Here is a 23939-nt window from a genome sequence, read left to right on the forward strand (position 1 = left end):
TCAAGGCAAAAATAGAGACTCTATTTGAAGAAATTCAACTTCACATATATCAGAAATATGAGGCCACCTCCTTCCAAACAACCAGCTAATTTTTACATTATATACTGAATATATATATTTAATCTCCTAATGGAAACACATTTGTAAGATTTGCAATGGCAAAACATATATACATATATACATCTCCCAGCTCATAGATGTATGAAACTGTAACGTATTTACTTGTCCCTTGTCAGTTCTATATAATGTATATATGAGTTTATCTTGAAGCCTGATCTACCTGCAGTCAGTAGTAACCTATGCAGAAGTATCTGAGTACACCCACAGTAATTAAAAATTCTGCAGAAAGAAAATTTTTGAGTAGAGATAACATATTTAAACCCCAGGAACATCCATGCTTATGCACTCTGCATAAGTACATCTTCCTAAGAAAGGATCAGAGAGGTATAAAGATTAAGGTTGAAAATTGACAAATTTGGACTAATTTTTTACAATTTGTCAACATCCAAATGTTTCCTGATTATCACCCTTTTTCTCCTTGTTGGGAATATGTGATAATAATTTAAAAAATGGAAGTAAATTGAAAAACTGAAAGAAGCCAGTGCATCAAATCTCTCCCAAATCCACACACACACACACACACACACACACACACACACACATTCCTGCTTCTCGCCACCCATGCATTGTGTTTTCAAATTGGCCAAGACTTGGTTTACTAATCAAAAGATATGGTTCTCTGCTAAACTGTGATAAGACATGGTGTGGTGGTAAACCATATCTCTGTGTGTAGAAAGTTCTTGAAACCATTACTGTGTTGGCATGGCTCATGCATTTTACAAGTATTAGGTCTGCAATGCAAGTTATGAGAGAAATCTCTTTTGGTTTGGAAAGTAATAAACATCTGGAGGAAAGGATGACCTTCTCTCTGAGAATTAATGACAAAATAAACAAACAGCCTAAACCACATGGAAAAATAACATATCTCTCTTGCATATGTGCTCTCCACTATAGGATATGTGTAAATGCGTAAAAAATGATTGACCAGGTATGAAACAAATGTGGGTGTGTATCCCCCTTCCCTCCACTTTAATACAACATTAAGATTGAAAATATAATGATGAAACATCAAGAGGGTAATGGAATTATGTGCAATAAGCCACATGTGTTTCTAAATAAAAGATCTTGCCAGACAGTCTTGATTACATTTTATGATGGAGTTTTACCATTACTGGACAAAAGCAATGACGCAAAGGAAATATTCTGGGATTTTAGCAAAGTAAATGATAGGGTATCTCACACCAAAGAAAAATAATCAAAACTGGCCTGGAAATGAACATTGTCACATGGATTGAAAACTGGCTGGAGAGCTACAAACACAGAGCTATGAAGCATAACAAAACATCTAGTGGAGCAATCTCATGGGTGACTGGCCTTCAATTCATTCTTACAGAAAAGGGGGGTCTAACAGCCAGGAGCAGTGGTAGCCAACCTGCAGATTGGGGCAATATACTGCCCAGAATGAAGTATCTGGCCTACAGCCTGGTTTCTGCTGCCAGCTATCCTCAAAGTCCTCACAGCACAGGCAGGACATGAGCACCATGGAGAACAAATGACTAATGCTAGCAGTTATTCAGAAAGATGAACAAACAACAAACAGGGTTGAAATAAGGGAAAACAATTTTTTTTTATGCCTGGGAAAATATTCCTTGCTGTAGGTAAGAGTAGAAAGCAAAGAGGGAGAAGTGATTACAAGGTAAGAAAATTTTAACTTTGAGATCAAGCAAAAGCAAAATCCTTGGAGGTTTTCGAACCCCACCATCCTTTTCATCCCTCTTTCAGGGCAGCTAAGACACCAGTGACTTCGTATCAACCACAAATAATTCTACTGAGATGCACTTCATTTGTCGTTTTACATTTATCACCATCCTATGAAATTTTCTACAGTGTTGTGGGAGTATTTTACTCCAGTAGCTCTCTGGTCCCACTCATAAATGAACATTACTGATCAATATGAAAATGCTCACTGCAGTTGATAAAATGCTCTGGGATGTGTAAAATTACAGTGCTTTATGCAGAGAGCTGAGTGGCATGAGAGCCACGAAAGCTCCTGATTGGGATCATTTCCACTTGATAACAGCAACAACTAGTAGACAAAATGATACCCAATCCACATTGATCAATATATAGGCTAGAAAGAAAATAATTTTTATAATGGAAATCTTTCCACAATGCCATTTAGATATTAATTTAGCAGCAGGGTACTATCAATCCCTAACGTGGTATTTATTTTACTGTCGGACTTTATACTATTCAAAGCCCTGAGTAAAAGAAGGAGCTTTCAGTAATGACTGTTAGCTTTCTGGTGTGACTCTCTGGAAGAGCAAATCATTTGTTATCCCAAAATATTGGGGTGAAACATCATCAGCAACTCTCTGTTTTCAGAGGGTTTGAAAGGGGAAGAGACAGGTGGGGCCTGCAATATTGTGGCATATCTTGGTTATTTAGCAAGTTAGCAAGTTTGCAAATTACCTCAATCTACTGGACAACATGAGGAGCTGGGGTTTAAGAGATGGGCTTTTACGATACGATTTAAAGACCTGACATTAATCCTTCAGGTCCAGACCTAGGAGGCACAGGAGCAGCTCCTACGCTCTGCAAGCCACCACATTGCTTAGCAAAGCACCCACTGCATTTCCCCATGAAGTCCTGCAAGGCTGTAGCACAGCTTTGCATCTGCGCCCTGGTCTCCTCCCACTCACACAACTCTGGAAAGGGGTCTTACAGGAAAGGTGTCTTTCATGTGGGGTATGGAGCCTTTCACACTGCTGGAGTGGTCTGAAGGGGCTACGAGCAGATGAGAAGCAGCATGGCTGTGGTGCTTTGGGACCCATGCGGTAGAGCAGCCAGGGCTCTGGAATTTGCAGTGTAAACTATTCATGAGATGCAGTGGGGGATTTTTATTAGTCTGCCAATAGAAACTTTTGAACTAAAGAGAATGTGAGAGCTCTTGTACCGATGTAATTCCAAGGGCTTCCACTGATAATACTGGATGTTTGTAATGATTCATCAACCTCCTTTCTGGCACCAGCTCCTTCTCAGACACAGTGCTACCCCAGAGGTTTCATTAACATCAGATTATAAACCTCTGCTAAAGAAATATGATTTATGAGCATCTTGCATGTGAATGCAAAGGTGGAGGTTTCCTGGACCATTTTTAATGGATTTGCATTCAGGTGGAGAAGAAGGAAAGGTAAGCTAGGAAAGGCCTGGGCTGCTGAAACTCTGTGTGTGAAATAACCTTCCTCTAGCAGCTTTTTACTTTTCCTCATGGATCCAGTGAGGTAACTGTAAAATTATAACATCCAAAGAAAATTGCAAAGCATTAAGTAAAGTGCAAAGCCAGAATATATTGTAGAATAAATGGATCATATGACATCAGTGTCAGCTCAACCTTTTGAAACCAGCAGAATTGTCCTGAGGACATAAAAACATGTGTCATTATGTCATACTGCAGAACACTGAAAATCCTGTAAAACCTAGACTGTACGTTTTTACACATTTTAATTTCACTTCATTGAAATGGATTTTTTGCTGCCTTGGTTACTGAAATTGGCCTGGTAAGCACATGACTTGGCCATACCCCATAATTCACTCATTTTTCTTGACAGGCCTCTCAGGATCAACAGTTTCCACTGACCTGTAAGAGCAAATCTCTTTAGTGCAGAATTAATCTGTGAACCTTGAATGGCAGCAGAATCAACATCATAGTCCTGTGATAACAATTTCAGGTTTCTTTTTAATAAATACCAGTGCTCTTCTTGACATTAATTTTAGGTTGTTTTGTGGTGGGGGGTGTTTCTGTTGTTGTTGTTTTGTGTTTTTCATGACCAAGTACATATCCTCACAGCCAACTATGTTTTGATAACTGCAAATACATAAAATGTGAAGCTGCTAGGCTTGCATACCGTCTCATGTCCCAAGAAGATAGTCCAGTAGCATCTAACAGTGATTATCTATGCCATATGTTTTATCTTCTCCTCAGGCTTGCCATTAGCTTATATCACAATTACTTTAAAATAATTATAAGGTGTTCTTATATTCAGGTTGTGTGCAAAATATGTAACGTATGGCACTTCTACATTCTGACCCCATGCCTGAGAGTTCGCTTGAGAGGAAACCCCCCATGAGAAGTAGATCATCTAAGCACAACATTTAAAAGCACCTTGGGGAAAAAGTCATGCTCCTTTAAGAAAAATAATGGTTTTCAGTGAAGGAATTTGAACATGCTTCACACTAATCAGTTCTTCCCCCCCCCCCCCCCCAGTCTATCCTATTAGCAGTTATAATTAATGCATACACAATATTTATGTTGCTATTTTTAGGCTGAGGGAAGATCCAGTTACTCCTTTGCCAATGTGATGCTGCTCCCTGCCCTGCTCACCAGGGGTTGGTGGCCCGGTAAAGTGGCCCTTAGGTGTCCTGTCCTCTCTGTGCAGGTGTCTGATGAGCTGTGAACATGTGATGATGTCCCTGACACCAACCCAGCAAAGCTGGTGCTGCTGCTGATCAGACACAAAGGCTATGCCCACAAAGGGATGTGCCTCTGTTGTCTCCTTGTCCCCTTTTGCTCCATGTGGCATTTCTTGACTCAGCAGCTCTGCAGTTGCCAGGTCTACACCTCTTCCAACCCTTCCAGTCCTCTCTGCTAGTCCTCTGCCCCAAATCCTCTGCATTCATGCTAATGAACTTTTTCAATCTTCCAGTAACTTGATGGAATTTTTTTTCCCAAATCCTTTAACCTTTTTTTCTCCCCGATTATTTTGTTTCCTTCTTTGTGATCTAAGAATTTAATTTTTAACAAAGTTTATGAAACAGTTTTTTGTTTTGAAGGATCTGGGATTTATGCAGAGATGTTGAAACTAGATGACCTTTAAAGTCCCTTCCAACCCAAACCACTCTATCATTCTATGATTACAGTAACAACCCCTTTTTTTTCTCCTCAGGTTCAAATCCTAAAAAAATTCAACCCAGGATTGTCCTACAGCTTAGCTTCTCACCCAAATGTATGCACCCCAGTAGCAATAACCTTTCTGTAAATATAAACTATTTTTGTAAAACATTAAGGTTGTGCTGCCAACCTCTTCATACCTCTCCCCACAGTTACATCTTTCTTTAGTTAATAAAAAAGTGGAGAAACATTTGGGTTGGAAGTGGGATGTGAACGGAAGAGAAACTTGTGCACATCATCCTTACAAACAAAACATATCCTGCTTTAGAAATTATGATAGAAAAGAAATGTACCAAATAGAAAGAATTCAGAAAACAAGACGAGGCAGTGGACTAGGAATCACTGAGTGCAAGGAAGGCTGAAGAATTTGGCATTGTTTAGTCTGGAAACAAAGTGGGGACATAGTGTCCAAATATGTAGAAGGTAGCTCTAAGGAGGAAAGAATAAACTCTGTTTATATCCCCTGGACTTAGGACAAGTTGCCATAAGCTTAACTGAGGAGGAGACGGTTTCAGCCAGCTCTCAGGGAAAATAGTTTCCAGTTGGGGGGACAATGCAAAGGCAGGCTCAAAAGGGAGTCCACATATCCCCATCACCCCTCATTTCTAAGAACAAGTTATCCAAAAGGCCTTGAGGAAAGACCCAGATAAAGCTGCTTGATGATGAGGTCAGATAGTCTTCTAAGGTCCTTCCTAAATCTGCTTCTTACAGTTACCATGCTGGAGTCAGGAACACTCCAAAACCGTTGCTTTTTTCCCTAAGATGTTAGGATGTTGGAAGTAGCACTTGAGAGGCAGAGTGCTTGTAATAGGAGCCTGGCAGAGACCTCGAGCACTGCTCTGCCTTGCTCCTGCTGGCTGCTCCTTTCCAGAAATTACACCCCCTTACATTGCAGTGAAAGTTAAACTACATTTGGAGGTCGACAGTCCTCATTGTCCATATCAGACAGAAGATCCAGGAATTTCAGCCCTCATTGTGCTGGGTTTCTATGTCAAGGGGGTTTTTTTGGAGGGGATGGGAAGGTGCTACAGGGGTGTCTTCTGTGAGAAGCTGCCAGAAGCTTCCCCCATGTCTGACAGAGCCAATGCCAGCTGGCTCCAAGACAGACCTGCCACTGGCCAGGGATGAGCCCATCAGCGATAGAGGAGAGTAATGGAGTGGCTTTGGTGGGCACTTGGCATCCCACCAGGGTCAATCCATCACACTCATATAACAGACCATTTAATCCGTAAATTGCTAGTGGTGCTGTTATGGCTGAGACAAGCAGGAGGACCAAGTCTACAACTACCTGAAAGGAGGTTGTAGCCAGGTGAGGGTCTCTTCTCCCAGGCAGCTATCAGTAAGACAAGAGGGTATGGTCTTAAGCTCTGCCAGGGGAGGTTTAGTTGGACATTAGGAGGAAATTTTTTACAGAGAGGGTAATCAGGCATTGGAATGGGCTGCCCAGGGAAGTGGTGGATTCTCTGTCCCTGGAGGTTTTTAAGATGAGATTGGATGTGGTACTGTCCTAGTTAGGACAGCTGAGACCAGTTCATCACTGGATGGGTGTAACCCAAAACCGTGTATTCTATAGCCTTCCATGCCATTTCCCAGAAACTGTTATCAATGAACCATTTACAGCATCTGCACATAGAGCCTGACTCCTCAGGCTATAAACTAGGTGCTAAGAGACCTGCGAGATAGGAGTTGCTCTTTTGTCCTCACACCCATTAAGGAACCCCCCGCCCTGAGGGAGGGACTGAGCATTCCTGCCTGAACTGGAGGATATATAATCTTGGAGTCTTGGGACCTTTGGAACCACTTGTGGGATCCAGAGGAAGACTGCAGATCACCGCTCTCAGACTGCATATCACCACTCTTGACTGGACTGCAACCACCACTTTTCAACCAGACTGCAGCCATCACTCTCGACCAGACTGCAACAGCACTCTCACCAACAGGTTTTCCCCTCTCCTTTCCTTTGGACTCAGGGGGCCCAATGAACATCACTCTGTTCATGCCCCAGGGTGCTGGGTTATATATTTGGGTTTTGTGGGTTAAAACCAATTGTTTCTCTGTATAATCGTACTTATTGTATTATTTTATTAAATTGTTATTCTGATTTATAATCTCTCTTTTGAGTTGAGTTCATTTCCCCTGCTGGTTTACCTTTAAACCAGCACAGGCACTTAGTGCCATGGTCTAGTAACCATGGTGGTAGTGGATCAAGGTTTGGACTTGATGATCTCAGAGGTCTTTTCCAACCTGTCTGATTCTATGATTCTATGATTCCTTGCTCCATGGAATGCAGTGAAATTTGGGCTCCTACCTTGGATTACAGAAGCTGAATATATGTATATCAGTTTATATGGAGTAATTCAATGCTGTACAAGAAAAATAGAGCTGTTTCCTCTTGGATCCCCAGTCAGTGGGAGGATGTCTAGCTCATTTTTTATTCATCTGAGTCACTTTTGAAAACATCCTAGTCTTTTGGTGAAAAATTTTGCAGTGTTATGAAAGGACAACTAAAAATCTTGCCCATCTTTTTTCTAATGTCTGTCATTCACAGCTTGACAGACCCACAAGCTATTAGGAAAAGGGAGTTCTCTATGGTGAATGGAAAATAGCAAATCTAGGGTGGGATCAGAAGTACAATCCAATCCATCATTATGTTAAAAACACAAACTGACAAAAAATACAGCACTCAGGGTTCTTAAACACACTAACAGTAAAAACTGTCTAGGTTATGAATTAGAGAGACAGATAAAGTGATGCCTGAACTGAATCCAGAGCAAAGATGATAATGTGATAACTTTTATGGATGAGTGTATGTTACACTCAAAAGGGTCCCCTGTTCATGGGAGTTTCCTTCGCGTTTCCTAAAGAGCCAATATCAACAGTCCACTTTCTGCTTCCCATAAATTTAAGTCCCATCAGCCATAAAACAAAGATGCTCTATTCTTAGTACAACCTCCGTAACTTCCCATTCTAGTTACTATAAACGTTCCTGTTATGAATGTATAATTCTCACTGGTCACTTATATGCCAACCTGACTCATGTTACCTAATTTATCACTGTGCCTCAAACCACTGAAGTGAAAACTTGGCTGTGAATACGGCCAATGCTTTGTGGAGCTCCAGGGAGTCTGTTGGCAACACCTGGCTCTAACAAAAAAACCAGTGCAGGTTATTTATGATCTATGCTGATAACCACGTTTCTCAACCCTAATTTTGGGACAAACATCTGAAAACACCCCCTCATCAAATTTTAGGTGATAGAATGTCTTTTCTCAAGAATATGTCAAATATGAATAGAAACCAACCCTGATGCTGAAACCAACCCTGTGAGTGCTGTGGACCGTGGGTTTTCCAGGGGTCAAGAAGTGTGATGGGTACAGTGAGATCCTATAAGGCTCAAGCTTATACTGAAGAGATGTGTGTTCTGCACATATTTGAACACTTAGTAGAGGTTTCCTAAAGTCCACCTCCCTTCTCTTAAAGGTACCTGCCTTTTGTACTCAGGATTATGATGCAGTTTCAGTACTGTGTATTCCCACCACGACCCACCTAACTGAGAGCAAAGTTAAACCACTCCAGGCAGAAGTGCTCAGATTAAGTTCAGAAATGTTGCTCACAAAGGGAAGAGATTAGGCCTTATCTTAAATGAAATGCTATGCTTTCATGTCTAATACTTAGCTCCTATGTGAGGTCCCTTATGGAAGAATATCCAGTTACTGACTTTCAACTTTGCCTTGCAATTTGCAATTGAAAGACTGAATGCTGGACAAGGACCGTAAGAAAATCTTCAGTGCAGAGAAACCAAAAATAAACAATCTTATGAGAGGATTAATGTAAACAAAAGAAATAATGCATAAAAATAAGAAGCAAGATATAGGAAAAACAGGGAAAATATGAATGGTAGGAAAATTCAATGTCACTTGCTTATGGGAGGTGTTGATATTGGGCCATATAGACATTGAGATGCTTACACCAGCCATATTTGCTTGCAAGCATCGTAATGGTTTAACTACACCGATTATAAAATCAAAACTAATTAAATCAGAGCAATGTTTGCATGCAGGAAGCATGCTGCCCTTCAAAGGCAAACTTCCCTTTGATGCACTGGACTGAATTTCACAGAGCATATGTTATAAGGCTGAAGGGGATGTTAAGAATTGGTAGGATCATTGGTAGGCTGGGACATGAAAGTCTTCCCTCGTATTTTGGCAGCAGGTGTAGTCATGGGAGGATGGCTCTAAGTGGCCACAGTGGTGATTCCATGTGGAGCACCCAGCATTGTGGAGCACCCAGTGCTGACTCTTCCAGTACTTGCACTCTATTTCTACAGCAGAGTTGTCAGCTGGGGTCCTTGTTCAATGTGCACACTTGTCCCTGCCATTGGAAACACGTCACCTGCTGCAAACTTGGACTCCACATTCACAAGGGACCACCTGTATTTCTGGGATAGAGTGGGTAGATCTTTGTTCATTTGATGAACTTTGACAGAACTGCCCAAGTGAGGTGTTGCTCAGCGCTTATGAAGCCTCTGAGGCAGAGCATCTGGCTCCAAAGGCCTTGCAAACTTTATAGCCTGGGAAGGGACTGAAGGGGGCAATTCCTATTAATGTGAACCTATCTGCACAAGCATTAATAACTGCTGTAGCCTGAATCCCAGGACATTCATGAATTCCACTTAGCAGCTACTCACACAGCATTAAACAGTTTTATTAGCAGGTTGCTATCAAAACAGAGGGGTAGGACTTGGTAGCTGGGCCACCTTCTGCCCAGACTCTCTGGAATCAGAGAGCACGGAGGATGCTCTCAGCTTAATACAACTTTTTTTGGAAAGGAGCAGCAGTAAACACTGTGAAGATGAGCAATGAAGGATTCACACTGTAGGGTAAAACCTGCCATTAAGAGCTCCTGTGCTGAGTTCCAGTTCCATTCCATCCGTCTTGTTCTCCTTCTCCAAGCTTTCCTTTCAGCTCAGCTTTTTTCCATCTGAGTAGCTCCAATCTGTCCAGGATATGGTCCTATTTTTAGCTGTCATGCATGAGAAGCATGAGATTCTAGGTACTGGGATATTAGAGATTTGTTGTATCAGATCTCATTGAAATACAACTGCCTCTGGAGTTTCTAATTCAGATCAACTTCATGTCTTTAATTGCATGGGGCACCTGTGAAGTTCATAAAATCAGTGTTCAGGTAAATGTACCCTTATGGGGCAGATTTGGTAGAATCACGTTTTTTAGTTCAAGTTAAGTACTGTTCACTCATTTATAGCCTCACATATTTCCTTGGATATCATAATTTTCTTGGAAGGGAATGTCTGCTAGTGCTAACGTGCTTGGAAAGCTCATAAAAACTGGAGGTAGAGGCAGCCTGTGTATCTTGCATTTGCTAACAGTTCACTCTGGGTTTCCCTAATGTGGCCAATTTACAGGGGTCACATTTCCACCTGGATGGGTTTGTCCATGAGTAATTCTCCTCTGTCTTGTGTACAAGCATGGTTTTCCTACAACACTTATATATTTCTCTGCCTCAATTTCCCCCCTGTCTCTCTGGTATTTTTCTTCACACAACACTGTGGCCAAGGCAACAGAAAGAAAACCTTTTAATGAACATGTATGTTATTTCCTGAGCTTTGTATGTCTTTTCTTGGGGGCAGGGCTCAAGCAGGATTTTAGCTAGTGGTGATGATGGTGCAGTTCAAGATTGCTTTGGTGCAATTATACACCTCATCTTTTCATTGTTCAGACCAAAGGTGGGTTGGAACTGCCCAAGCAGATGTCAAAACCCTGACAGCATTGGTGTTATGAGAGGCAGCACCCAGTAGGTGCCCTATAGCCTGGTCAATGTCACAGTGTACCTGCTGTGTGCTGTGGGGTGGCAGGACCTGGGGTGGCTCGGGCAGCAGCAGCAGCTGCAGTCACATGGCTGGCCTGGCCCCACACCAGCCCATGGGGGAAATTCTGCATCCCTGGACAAGCAGTGAGGGAGACCTGGTGGTTATCCCATTGGGATTCTCTGCACAGAGGCAGGTTAAGCGTCAGGCAGAGGCAGTCCTGGGGATTCTGCACAGGCTGCAATGACATCCTGTCCCCAGCCTTGATCACTTCCCCAGTTTTCAAGGATCTCTCAAAATCCAGACAGAAATCAATTAACAAAGTCCTGGTCTGCCAGAAAGAAACTGTCGGTTAAGCTCTAAACAGTCTTTTGGGAAAACCTATTTTTCCTGTTTCCCATTTGGGTCTACTTGTTTTTACCCTTTGAGATTAATCACCCTAAGACACTCACTGCCTGTGTCACACCAGAGGTCTCTTTACAGGCAAGGTGCCTCAGGCTGCCTGTACATTGCTACTGTACTCTGCATGCTCCCTCCTTGTCATTTGTGCTACAGCAAGAGGACGCAAGGCTTGTAAAACCCTGCTCTCTCCCAGTCACTCCTGCCAGTTCACATCTCCAGTGCTAAAATTCCCATCCATTTTTCTGGCAGAGCAGGTTAAGGAAAGGTATGGAAACATTGGCACCAGGGAAGAACTGAAGCTAACAAAAACATGCTGGCTGTATGTTTGCATATATGAACATATTTTTGCTTCAAAGAGAAGCAGCTTCTCCAGTCTTGGTCACCAAATAGCCAGACTTTAATCTATTTGCCCCTTCGAGTAGGTAAAAGAGTCAGTATTTAATGAAGAATGTAGCAAATGTGCTCAAGGTAGTAGATAAAAGAACACCCCTAAGCACGTGCGAGTATTTCGGAAAGCTTATGTAACATTTCCTTTGCAAAATAAACATATACATACAGCCCTGTTTCCAAAACGTCACTGAGAATATCATCACTTGCAAATGTTTTTGGAAAAGAGGCTGCCAAATCGCTAAATATATTCTGGGCTTTGAATAGACATTTCATACTGTTTCTTTTCTACCCTAATGAATCTTTTCTTAGCCCTCTCACAGAAGTTTGAAGACCTGTCTGGGGATAGCATCCCACTGGTTTGGGTGCTTGCAGCAGAAATTGGACTTGCCTCCCCATTTTATAGAGCTGGGTGCTGTACCAGGGGGTACCTATGATGCTGCTTGCTCTCCACTTGCTGCAAACCCCTCGAGGGACTTGGACTGTGGTGGAAGGAGGGGAAGGAAGAGAAACAGGGACGAAACTAAGGGGATGGGAGGAGCTGTGAGAGCACCGGGACAAGGTCTGCACCACATCTAGGGGTGGATGCCTGGACCTGGCCTGACGCCCGGCCTGTGCCAAGGCCCAGAGGTGCAAAAATCAGCTGACATAGTGGTTTTTCAGTCATGCTTTAAAAATTCAGAAGGCTTTTTTATACGCTGTTTTGCCTCAGTGATGAATGCCCATCTGTCTATAAATAAGGGCAGATACTAAGAATGTATCATTTCAAGGTTTTATACTTCAGCTGAAAGACTTTACAAATGCAACAAAGAAGAAATAGTGAAATTCATGACATGTTAACATACACAGTGCATGTAAACCTCTACCCTAACCATCCACTGCTTGCTCTTTCCCAAGGATATCAGGGGTAGACTACTGGGTTTTCTGAAATCAGACACACAGGAGATATCTCCTGGTGGTCAGAGATATCTATGACTTTTTAATTGGTCAGCCAGAGTAAGAAGGAAAAGCCGAATCAGATCCACAAAACCCCTCTGAGGAAGCAGAATTACTCACACTGCATCCCCGCCTTTAATATTTCATCTTTCCTTTACTTACATGATTTCATTGATTTGCAGAAATGAGGGTGCAAGCAGAGGGCAGATGCCCACATCAATCTCAACAAAGAGATCACTGAAGCACTATCACACGGACATGCTGAGCCTAAATAACCTGTCCAGGGTGGCTACATAAAGTGGAACCAAGTTAATTGTTTACTGCTGTTTCAGTACTATGTAGCAAGAGCCAACGCCACCAAGTTATGGAAGCAGCACATCAGTTTCTGCCTCCAGGAGGAGAACCAGCCTGGATTCTCCAGATGAAAAGTAACCTTGTTAAAGCTGAAACAATTCCCACTCCAATTCACCACAGAGATGTAAAAACTCTTCTCGCAGAAGAAAAATGGTAGTTATGAAAAGCTGCACATGAGATGGCAGGATCTCTTTTTTCTGCTTTTTTTTTGTGATCAACGTGGGAGAAAATGCATGTAGAGTCTGTAACAGCTGGAAAGGCTGGAGATAAAACTTTCCCTCACAAAGTGTAGAAAGACAGGGTGAGAAAGAACCTCCTGGGTGACCAGGAGTAGCCCTTGCTGTTGAAGACACCATACTTAATGGGGATATACGAACACGACAGCTGCATCAAACCACCACCATTCACACACTTACACCTTCTGCTCCTGCCTGGCAGTGATACTCCACAACCTCCTCCTCTTAGGATCAGTACCATCAGGATGCTTTCTCCCCTTCTCCAGCTCAGATTTATTTATAGCCTACTTGCACCCATTTGTTCTTGAGCCGTCCATTAGTGTAATTAGTGGTTCCTCCTTGTTGTTCATGGCTTTCTGGAGCACGGCGGCATCCCCTGTGCTGCCACGGGACACCCACACGCACACCCGCACCAACCCGCTGCCTGCCCTCAGGTGGGGACCCTCCCGCGGGAGGGCTCTGGGGAGAGTGATGTCTCGTGGTGAACTGCGGGGAGGGACGATAGCTTCGGGACAGTGCAACACCCTCCTTAGCCCGGGACCCTTCAAGAGCTCCCCAGTGCCCTGACCCCGCACCACCCCATTCCCGGGATGCCCTCGCGCCTGCCGCCTCAGTAGCGAGCACGCGCAGGCGCGGCATAAGCGCGCGCCCACCACCCCAGCGCCGCCTGCTCGCGCCCCCCAGCCCACCGGTCGCGCATGCGTATTACCCCCCCACCCGCCGCCTCCAGGCCCCGCCTTGTGCAGAGCGGGGCCCGAGACGGAGGCGTGGCCTGTGAGGGCGTGTCGCAGGGGGCGTGTCCCACTAGCGGGGGCGTGTCCCACCGCGGCGCGCCCTGTCCATGGTGCGGGTGTCCCCGCGGCGGGAGCGCGGCGGCGCGGGGCTGCATGGACGTGATGTCCCCGCAACAGGAGCACCTCGGCCCGGGCCGCTCGTCCTCGGTGAGCGGCGAGGGCAGGGGCTTCGCTGCCGCCGCCGACAGCAAGAAGGTGAGGCCGTCCCTGGAGACCACACGGGAAAGCGCTGCCCGGCCCTCGCCACGGCCCGCGAGCCCCCCGCGGGGGGCACCGCGGGGCAGCGCGGCCCCATCGGGCGCTCCATCGCCGCACCATCGCCCCCGGGTCCTGCACGCCGCCGGCGGGACCGGGACTGCCGGGGGAGCAGCCGGGGAAGCGGGGGCTGCCGGCGGGAAGGGCTTGTGCATGGGTGCCCCGGGGAACTGGAGGTGCGGCGCTGCCCAGTGGGGCTCGCGGGCTCTCCCGGGTCGATAACCTCCAGGACATCAGCGGGGTTGCTGCATGCATATCCCGGCGGCAAGGGGAGGCTGGTGCCTGGATGTCCGCGGTAGGTGAGGAACGCCGCTTCACAGCTGTCCCGGGGAGCTCGGGAAGGGTTTGCTGGATGGTGTTCGGTGGAGCCAGGGAGCTTTGCTGCATGAATTTCCCGGTGATCGGGCGCGGGGGATGTTGCTGCATGGATGTGCTGGGGCGACAAGAGTGTTTGCTGCATGGATGTCCTGGGGAGACCTAAAGGGAGCTTTGCTGTGTGGATGTCTGGAGGTTTTGCTGGGGAAAGGTTTGCAGAATGGTTATCCAGGGGATCTAAGAGGTATCTGCTGCGTGTGTGCCTGGGGAGAGCGAGGGGAGGGTTTGCTAGAGATAAGGATGTTTGCTGGCTGCTCTCACACGTGCTTTGTGCAAGAGACATATAGGAGGCTTCCTGAAGAAGCGCCTTGCGCTAAATATATCACAATTGATGGCAGAAGAGCTTCATCCCATCTTCAAAACTGCTTGTAAAATCTGTTTGATGTCTCAAATCGCTTTTCAGCATCTGACACGATCGAGTGCAGAATGCTCCCTTCTGCGTACAGCCAAGCACTTGTTTCTGCCTTATACTTAAATGAAATGAGCAAGCTGTAATAACCACATTCTTCTCAATGTATAAAACATGAATTCTTTTTTTCTCCTTGGTTTAGCAAGTGCTGTAGTGTTTTTCTATCCAAAGAAGAGCTGGTGCTTTCCTGCCTTACCAATTTTGCCTCACAATGGTATTTAAATCTATGCACTGCCTTGTCTTTAGAGGTGCACTTCAGAGGACTGCCAAATAGGCTGGCAGGATTAGAATGACTGGCCAGGCTACGGTGTCCTTTACTAAATCTGTCCACCTGGTGAATTTAGGATGCATGGTATTAGAGGCTGAGATTGTGTTCAATCCTGTGGCTAAGCAGTCATTGGGACTTTGCTGGCTATGGCACAGTGGTGCAGAAAGGAATCCTGATCCCTCTCCTGCTGATGTGTCTCTTAGGGCTGGGAAGTGATGCTCTATTTCCATGGGTTGTGTCCATGTGTGCTGTGTCCCACCAAGCCACATAGCTCTACAACCTGACTGCAGCCCTGGGGACCTCTTCTTATGACTGCTGCTGCCAGTGGTGAGATGGTTGCCTGGAGAGAGTTTGGCCAAGACTTCTACTACACCGCAGTTAATACCTGATTGCTTTCTGAAGTGGGTGTGTGATACACCTACACAGAGTGGTGGAGTACCTTGTGCTGCCCAGCTGGGCAAAATGATGCAGTAGATACTCACCCTCTCTGAGTACTGTGGTCTAATTTGAGATGGCTAAATGTGTGGCTTTGATTTTTATCAACCATTTCTTTCATTTTTACTGAAGACAGAGTACCATGTACCTTCCAACCTGGCAGAGCCCTGGTGCCAGGCACCCACCTGAAATGAGAAGTTATGTTCAAGTACTGTGAAGATGAACACTTTTTTCTTACAAGTTCTACTTCATAATTCAGCATTCTGAGGACAAATATTAATGGTAGCACTTGTGTATCCCATTCCTGCTCCAAAGAGCCCACAGTCAAAGGAATGCAGACCTTGTTTTTGCCAGCGCTGACAAGAGAGCGGGGATATTACTTTTTACGGATCTTGGCAGCCCTTTTGGAATTCCTCAGCTTGGAGGCACATGCAACAGGGGGACAGATGGAGATCCTCCTATGGAGAAGCAGCTTGAGACCCTGGCTGGGCCATGCAGCATATGGCAGCTTTGCACATCATGCACAACCGACACAGGCAGCCACCAACATCCAGCCAACTGCTCAGCTGCTTGTCCACGGCTGTGGTGCTCCCTTGAGACTACTAGCACACCACCTCTTTGTGCCTCTCTGTGGAAGAAGACTCCTACCTTTATGCATGTACAGCAGTGGGCTATTCCTAATTTTGCCTGAAGCTGGATCTCAGTGACAGTTCAAATATTTCTTTTACTACTTGGGTCCCATGGACTCTATGTATCCCTCTGTTTTGTCTTCCACTCAGTGCCAAAGCATCAAGTTTTTTTTACAATACAGAAAGTCTTTCTTGCTACCAGGGAGCTTACATTGTTTGTATTGGTTGCATACAGTTAAATGGAAGAATGTGATGGCAAGAAATCAGTTTTGATACTTGTGGCACAGCAATTTGTTTGCAAATATGTATTTAATATCAATTATTTTACTTTCTGGCAAAAAATATCTCCAAATATGTGACACTAAGTGACCACTGAACCTTTCTGCCTTTTTATTCTCCTGACTATACCTTTCTCAAATTAGCTGAGATTTGCTACATTGTTCTGTGGTTTTTGAACTCCTACTTCATCTGCTGCTTGGCTGTCAAAACGAAGCTGAAAGATCACATGCTTGATCACACCATAGAACCAGAAGAGAGACAGAAAATATCTAGGGTTTTTCTCATGTATTTTGTATGACTATTTAAACTAATTTCCTGGAACCATTTCTTTTCCTTTTCTTGGCATGCAAAATGGTTTGCACTGCTAACCTACCTCACAGGCAGTGGGAGGTTCTCTCTATTAAATGCTTACAATGCACTCAAGGCACCCTGCTAAAAGGTGACATTGAAGTGCAGCGTTTTAGTTAATGCTTTTGGAAAATTCTGGACTAGATTCCCTCCTTTACTGGACTTACTGGAGTCACTGGACTATGTGTGGTTGACCTGCAGAGAAGTTTTGTATTGACTGTTTACCTTACTAACCATCATCATCATCATCATGGGTGGGCTTCGCGAACGAAGATTTGGGAAGGCTCTATCCACATTTGTTACAAGCACGCTGGTGGCTAATAAGGCCAGTACGAGATAGACATGTCCTATTACAAAGGGCACAGCAGAAAGACTCCTTAGGTGGTATATTCTGCAAGACACGATTCTTTCTGCGTTGTCTTTTCTCCTCAAGAGTGATCCTGCGTGTGTTCCCTAAGGAAGCAGCAGCGTTATAGATGGTGTGTCTCCAGGCCTACCAATTTGAGACCAGAGTAGACCAGTTATGATGATCAATATGGCCAAGGCTGAGATGCTGCTTCAGAGAGCCCTTGTATCTTTTCTTCGGGGCTCCTCTCTTGCAGCAGCCAGTGGCAAGTTCACCACAGAGCAAGATCTTAGGGAGGCAGTGGTCCTTCATTCCTTCATTCTTTCATTCCTTCATTCTTGAGACGTGTCCTGCCCAACGCAGCTGTGTTCTCAGCACCTTAGTAACCAATACCAATAAATTGATGCAACTCTGAAGTGGACTTAAGTAACATGAGTAAGAGTGATTATACAGATAGAGCTTATTTCTACAAATTTATCAAAACAAACTATGCAGCAGAGATGTCTTTTATATTGAGGTAACCATGTCAGCAGTAGCAGCTGTGGTCATTTAACCATATTTATAAGTTCCTGGTGTTTCACTTCTCTCTTTTTAGAGGGGCTAGATTCCAACCAACCCTGAATATTTTACACAAAACAGTATCTGGCAACAGAAGGAGTCATTCTTAGGATTTTTACTGCCTCCTTGAAGTTTTCAAGTAACCGCTTAAGATGTTTTGGGGGTCAGCAATTTTTAATATTTACTCCTACAATGTGTGCAAAAAAATAACCATTTTGCACACTTAGCAAATTAGTATTTATGGTTTGAGACTTGAAATAAGGTATTCCATCACCATAAAAATATGTTTTTTTGTGATTCTGATCACAAATACAGCAACAGTTTACTGGCAGGGAAAGGAGAGTTATAGTGTCCCCCAACAGTGTACTAAATGGATAAAATTCAGGCAAATTATTGGCATTGGAAGGGTAATGCTAGTCATACATAATCTTCATCCCTTTACTTGTCTCACTGTGCAAAAAAAGTATGTATTTCCCATTGTATTTGATGATACCTTGATCTCATGTTAGCTGCTCTCATGCCCCTATGTGTACATTTTTTAACATAAAGCTTCGTAAGCAGAGATTTCTTCTTCCTGCAATACTCTATCCTGCTTACTATGATCCTGGCTAAGGATCTGGTGGGTTGCTTCCAAAATCACACCTGGTAGTGCTGGAAATCTCAGATGTCCAGGACCACTTCTGACACTCTTTAGTGAAGTGATGGACAATTCCTGTCATCCTGCAGATATATCCTGCAGCAATTTTATCTCTGATAAGGACCAAAAGAGACCTAATTTAATGAAATCATCCACCTAATTGGTCTTTAGGTTAAAATCACCTTGGTGACCTGTGCTGGATTATGGTAACTTACTGTTGTGATGTGCCTCCTGATACTACTTTAATTATGAGCACTCCTTCTCCTGTCTGTCCATGAGAGAAATGAAAATTATGCATAAAACAATGTGTTCTAATTCTTGATTTTTTCAGCCTTGGGGTTTTTTTGTCCCTCATGGTGGCAGTAGGAAAGAGAGGCGCTTGACAGGTCATGTAGGATCTAATACTCAAGAACTGCAGATGTCAAATTATTGCCTGTTTACTTAATTTTGCTTGAATCTCCTCTCTCTGTTGTCTGTAAACTGCTCCTGAGAAAGCCTTACTGTACAGAAACCGGGGCAGAATTGTGTCCATGTGTTAACCTTCCTGCTTTTTGTCAGGCTTGAAAGGAAACTTTGGGCTTCATCAAAAAATACCATGGAGTCAGTGGTCTGAGCACTATGAATCCGGTGAGCTGACTGTAGGACCCACAAGCAAAATATTCAGTGCTTCCCTCGTCTACATTTTTACTGGTCTTCGACATCTCCATCTTGTGATGTAGGTGGATGAGATCTTTTGAAGACATCCATATCAGTGCTTCCAAAGATGTGCATCTGTTGGGAAGTAGTTGCAGAACATATCTTGCTCTTAGTTTCTTTTATCCATTTTTCTTTCTGCTCTGAGATGACCTTCCATCTTCATCTTTGCTTTGCTCTCTAGCAGCTGCTGTTCCACAACGATGTGCTTTTGCTTCCACTGTGTTGATAGCTCTTTCCTCTTGTGAACCTGCAAATTTTTCCTCAATCATCCATCCAAAAATGGCTTTCTTTTTAGGAAAGTCCTTGTATAGTAAAACTATTCTGCCAGCATAAACAAAGGCACATAGTTTTGTCACCTGCTCTGCCTTTATGGTAAATGGTCTCTCTGTGGGACCTACGTCTCAGCTGCCTGAGCCAGCAGTTCAAATGCAGTCATCTTCTCACCCTGCTTATGAGGGCCTGAGAATGTTATAGGTCAGTATAGGTCTATTTCTTGCTTTACGAAACTATAAGACATTCTTATTATTTTTGGTAATTTTAGACGACCCTACTCGGTGAGTCTAACAAATACTTGAATTATAGTATGTAGGAAAAAATTATATATTGCCTCTCATAAGTGACCCCGTGATACAGGGGAAAGAGTGATGCCCAGTTGTCCTGGAATGCATGCTGAAGGTTGTTTTGATTTTTTGATTGAGGCTGTTAGCTGAACTTTGCCTCACAGTTTTTAGTAAGGATTTGTGTTCTGTGCTTTGGTTCATGTCTAGCTAAACCAGGAATGCATGCCACAGATATGGTTGGTTGTCAGACAACAGGACCAGAGTTTGCATGGATGAAATTGTTCAGTTATTAACTCAGATACTTTTTTTAAAGAGTAGGCTTTGTTAAAATCAGACTTCCTTTCATTAGAAAAATAAATCAGTGAAAGGGAGAGCTTAGCCATTTGAGCCTCAGCTCAAGGCATTGGCACATCTGAGGGTTGTCCCTGTCAACCAGTTAAATGACCCAGGAGATGTCCCAGCCTTGACCCACTTCTGGAGTGAGCCTGTAAATCAGGGGCCTGAAATCCTTTAGTGTCTGACGAGGCTTTAACAAGGTTATCTGCACGTTGCTGAGGAGGCATTTCTGCAATGTTTACCTGTCAGTCAGGAACTAAATAATTTTTTCAACTATTTTGTATGAGTCTCTTAAATAGATATCAGGTAACATCATTTTCTCATCGTAAGCTCAAAACAATACAAGAAGACAATTGTTCCTGGTGTTACTGAGCTCACAGATTTGCTCGTTCCCTGTCCTTTGCTCAGGCAGCTAGAATAGGATTGAGATGATTAACTCAATTTTCTTGGTCACCTTAGTTTTCTTTTAAAGTCAGTGAAGGAAAAGTTCTCAGATAAGATGAACTGTGCCCTAAATGTGTCCTTTTCTCTCTCTTGTCTCAAAAAGGAGCACAGGGCAAATAGCTCAGGTGTGTGAGTCAGAGGCTGAGTGAGAGGAATCCTCCTGCACATGTCTGACCATTGCGTGGGTCAGGCATCTAAACCTGCCAGCGTGGGCAGTGTGCTCCTGGGGAACCAGAGCACACAATCCCTGCCTTAGCCTGCCTGCTCCTGTCTCCTGTATGGTTGCGGTAGCTGCTGCAGGGTGTCTGCTTATTGCATAGATTTTAACTCCTCTAAATACTTGAAAATATTACGTACACTATATATGTGTTACTTCAGTTATTTGCCCTCACAAAAAAAATAGCAAGTACCAATATTTTTTTTTAATGCGTTCTTTAATTCACGCTCTGCAATTCTCTTTATAAGCGTGATATAGTTAAGTGATACATGTAATGTGCAAGACAGTTCCAGTTCTTTTGATCTCCTCATGAAGATGCTGCTCTATGATACCATTTTCACAGAATGGAAATCAATATCATAACTTGACAATATATTATTTTATGTAAATTCCATATAGTACCATTATTCACTGCAAGGCAGAATACTGGCAGTCAGGAATAGATTTTTCCTCCATCTGATGACTTGTGAGATACTTATGCAAGTTTTGCTGTAATCCCTAGAGTGTTCTGATTCTTGAGGAGGGATAGCATATTTTCAGCGATGGTTTGCAAGCTTATTGTCCTCAGCATGGTGGGCTGATCTGCTCATCACAGTTTATGAAACAGTGTTTCAGAGTGTAGGTGTGATCAATATCTGGTGTAAATTCATTCTTTTGAAATCTATAGGCCTGTGTCTGTTTATACCAGAAAGTGGCCAAATACTACTACCAGTCCAACAACTAATAATGCAAAACTTTTTTGTTTCTGTTAAAAAGCAGTCAAGACAACCACCACCAGAAATGCAGAAAATATGAAGTTAAACCTGAATCAGAAGGGAGAGGGCAGGAACTCAAGCTTTTGAATGTGAGGAAGACAAAAATAACTCTAGTTTGTCCTGTCTGATACAAGATTATCATCTTTGTGTTTAGCACACTGTAAACATTCATTATGGATACTGATTTTATGATACATTTCACATGGATGTGACTCAGCCAGCAAGTATGAGGATTTCTCTTGGTGTTGACCTTTCTAATATTTACATGAAAAAATGGGAGGTAATGGTGTGGGACGTATGTTGAGAAATGCTTCTGGGTCCTATACTTAGATAATTGGTCATTGCATCTCCTTTTGTTTCTAAACATCTGCTCTTACTACAGATGTTCAGGATGTATCTCCTCTTCTCCACATTGCCATCCTTGCATGTAAAGGCAGTGAAATTGAGGAGAGCAGGCATCTTGGTTCAACTTAACCAAAAACGAATTTATCCTCTTCCTTCTCAAAGTAAATGAATTTAAGTTGTCATGATGGTCACTTATTTTCTCTTCCCAAACTCTGTACATAGCAAAATAAAAACAAATCACCCCTTTCTGTCTGTAGTCAATGTCTCTGTGTAATGTTTTTATATGCATACAGCTGACCTGACTCACTTCAGTTTTGCAGTGATCCTTTTATGTTTTGAGGTGCTTTTTTTTTTCTCCTAAGATTTGCTTAATAGCTGTACTAAGATTTTGTCCAGAGAGGCTGTGGAATCTCATCCTTGGAGGTAATACAGACCTGGACTAGCGGTGGCTCAGAGCAGCCTGCTCAAATGGGTCTTGCTCTCAGCAAGTTCAGAGAGGCTGGATCACAGACTGCCTGGAATGTCTTCCAACAGATTTATCTGTGCCAGTTATTTGAGCTCTTATTAAATGTGCTGTAGTTCTAGACTTCACCTTTGTCTTCAGACATTTAAGTCAAGACTAGAATCTCACTGCCACAGGCACTATTCAGCACTGCTAACCCAAGCATGAAAAGAATTGCCATAATTGCCATAGATTTTAAAATGCTGCTTTCTTTTCAGACCTGAGAAGTCAAAGGAATTAAGATCTCTTTGAAAGTATACAAACTTTCACTGCATTTGCAGGACCTGAGATGTTCCAGTTTTTATCCCCCCAAAAACCACCTGCCCAATAATGAGTAAATTACAATACATTTCCCACTGGGAGTCGATGCTTTATATAAACTCCTAAAATCTGCTGGTTGTGTGAAATATGTGGCTGATCTTCTGTAGGATGTTCGACTGCATTGTTAAACAGGTTTCTTTTTGCCTTCATATTTGCAGCTATGCTTCTTTTAAAACTGCTAACAGCTTTTCAGATTTACTAGCAGTAAGACAAACTGATTTCATTCACTAGAAAAAATTAGCATATTTATTTGTTTGTTTATTTCAAATCTATCAAAAATGGGCATCCCTTTTGTTAGTAATCTGCTGTTACCCAGTTATAGTCTGATCTGAGACAGCTAAATATTCCCAGACTTAATTTATCAGTCTTGAGAAGGTTAATTTTTGATCAAATAGGGAGAAGGGGATAATTTTTAAAGGTGAATTGAAATTACATGGTTGAATTTATAACAATTGCTGCACAATAGCTATAACTGAGTATCTGACAAAACAAAGAAGCGTGCTTTACATAAATAAAGGGAGAACCAAAAAAAAATGACACAATAACAGATGCATTGCAGTGAATAAAAGAAATGTCCTTGTCAAAAGCAAGTAAAATAGTACTGTAGAGTTCAATTTCTCCAAGGGGAGCACGCTGTGCACCTGCCCAAACAAAATGTGTGCCACATCCAGCACATACATTGGCAGAAGAATCAGTTGTTCTGACTGTTCTGACATATTTTTCCTGATAGTCAGTGGTTATTTTTAGGATGAAGGAAGAAAGTCATGCTTTGCGATTAGCTGAGAACAGAGACTTCGTGACTGTTAAAGGTTCACCTGGTTTGCGGGTGGTGGCCAGGGTAGTGTAAGGGACCACTGCAGCATCGAATACTACCCTCTTGGCATCTCAGGAGGAGTTTGACCCCAGTTCTTTTGTTCACCAGTTTATTCTGAAAAGTATTTAAGCTAAATAAGGTAACAATGACCCTTCTGGTGGAGGGTCAGTGAGAGGAGAGGTCAGGCACCTCGGCAGCAGGCTGCACAACCCGTTGAAGAGAGCAGCTCCAGGGTCAGGGCCAGGACTACTCAGTCCTGCTTCTGGCTGCAGGAGGGAGAGTGAATATGATGTGGTGAATACATTTGTGTTCAGGGAAATGTGTGGTTTTGTCTCCTGTGGGTGCTTTTGAAATTTTTTACCTCTGGGGAAAGCAGTATTGTTTGTTTGCTCAGTATTTTTATTGCAGTGTTCAACTTCACTGAACAGAAATCCATGCTCCCTTGTTAGCTACTGATATTTGCATC

At 43.3% G+C, this 23939-nt stretch overlaps 1 protein-coding gene across 3 annotated transcripts in view; it reads left to right on the top strand.

Annotated features, from left to right (window-relative positions):
- The first annotated feature begins 13994 nt into the window (after positions 1-13994).
- The window catches only part of ARHGAP20 (Rho GTPase activating protein 20), a 63381-nt gene continuing 53436 nt past the window's right edge, over positions 13995-23939 (top strand). The window contains exon 1 of one of the 3 annotated variants that reach the window (XM_051779170.1): positions 13995-14139. In XM_051779170.1, coding sequence (XP_051635130.1) covers positions 14038-14139 — 102 coding nt within the window. In that variant the 5' untranslated portion in view covers positions 13995-14037. Of the gene's footprint in view, positions 14140-14258; positions 14495-17401; positions 17422-23939 lie in introns of those variants that run through there. The other 2 variants (XM_051779171.1, XM_051779172.1) reach the window with 2 other exon arrangements.

Source organism: Manacus candei, unplaced genomic scaffold (assembly GCF_025592945.1).
Source record: "Manacus candei isolate 608988 ecotype Guabito, Panama unplaced genomic scaffold, ASM2559294v1 h1tg000014l, whole genome shotgun sequence".
Taxonomy (NCBI): domain Eukaryota; kingdom Metazoa; phylum Chordata; class Aves; order Passeriformes; family Pipridae; genus Manacus; species Manacus candei.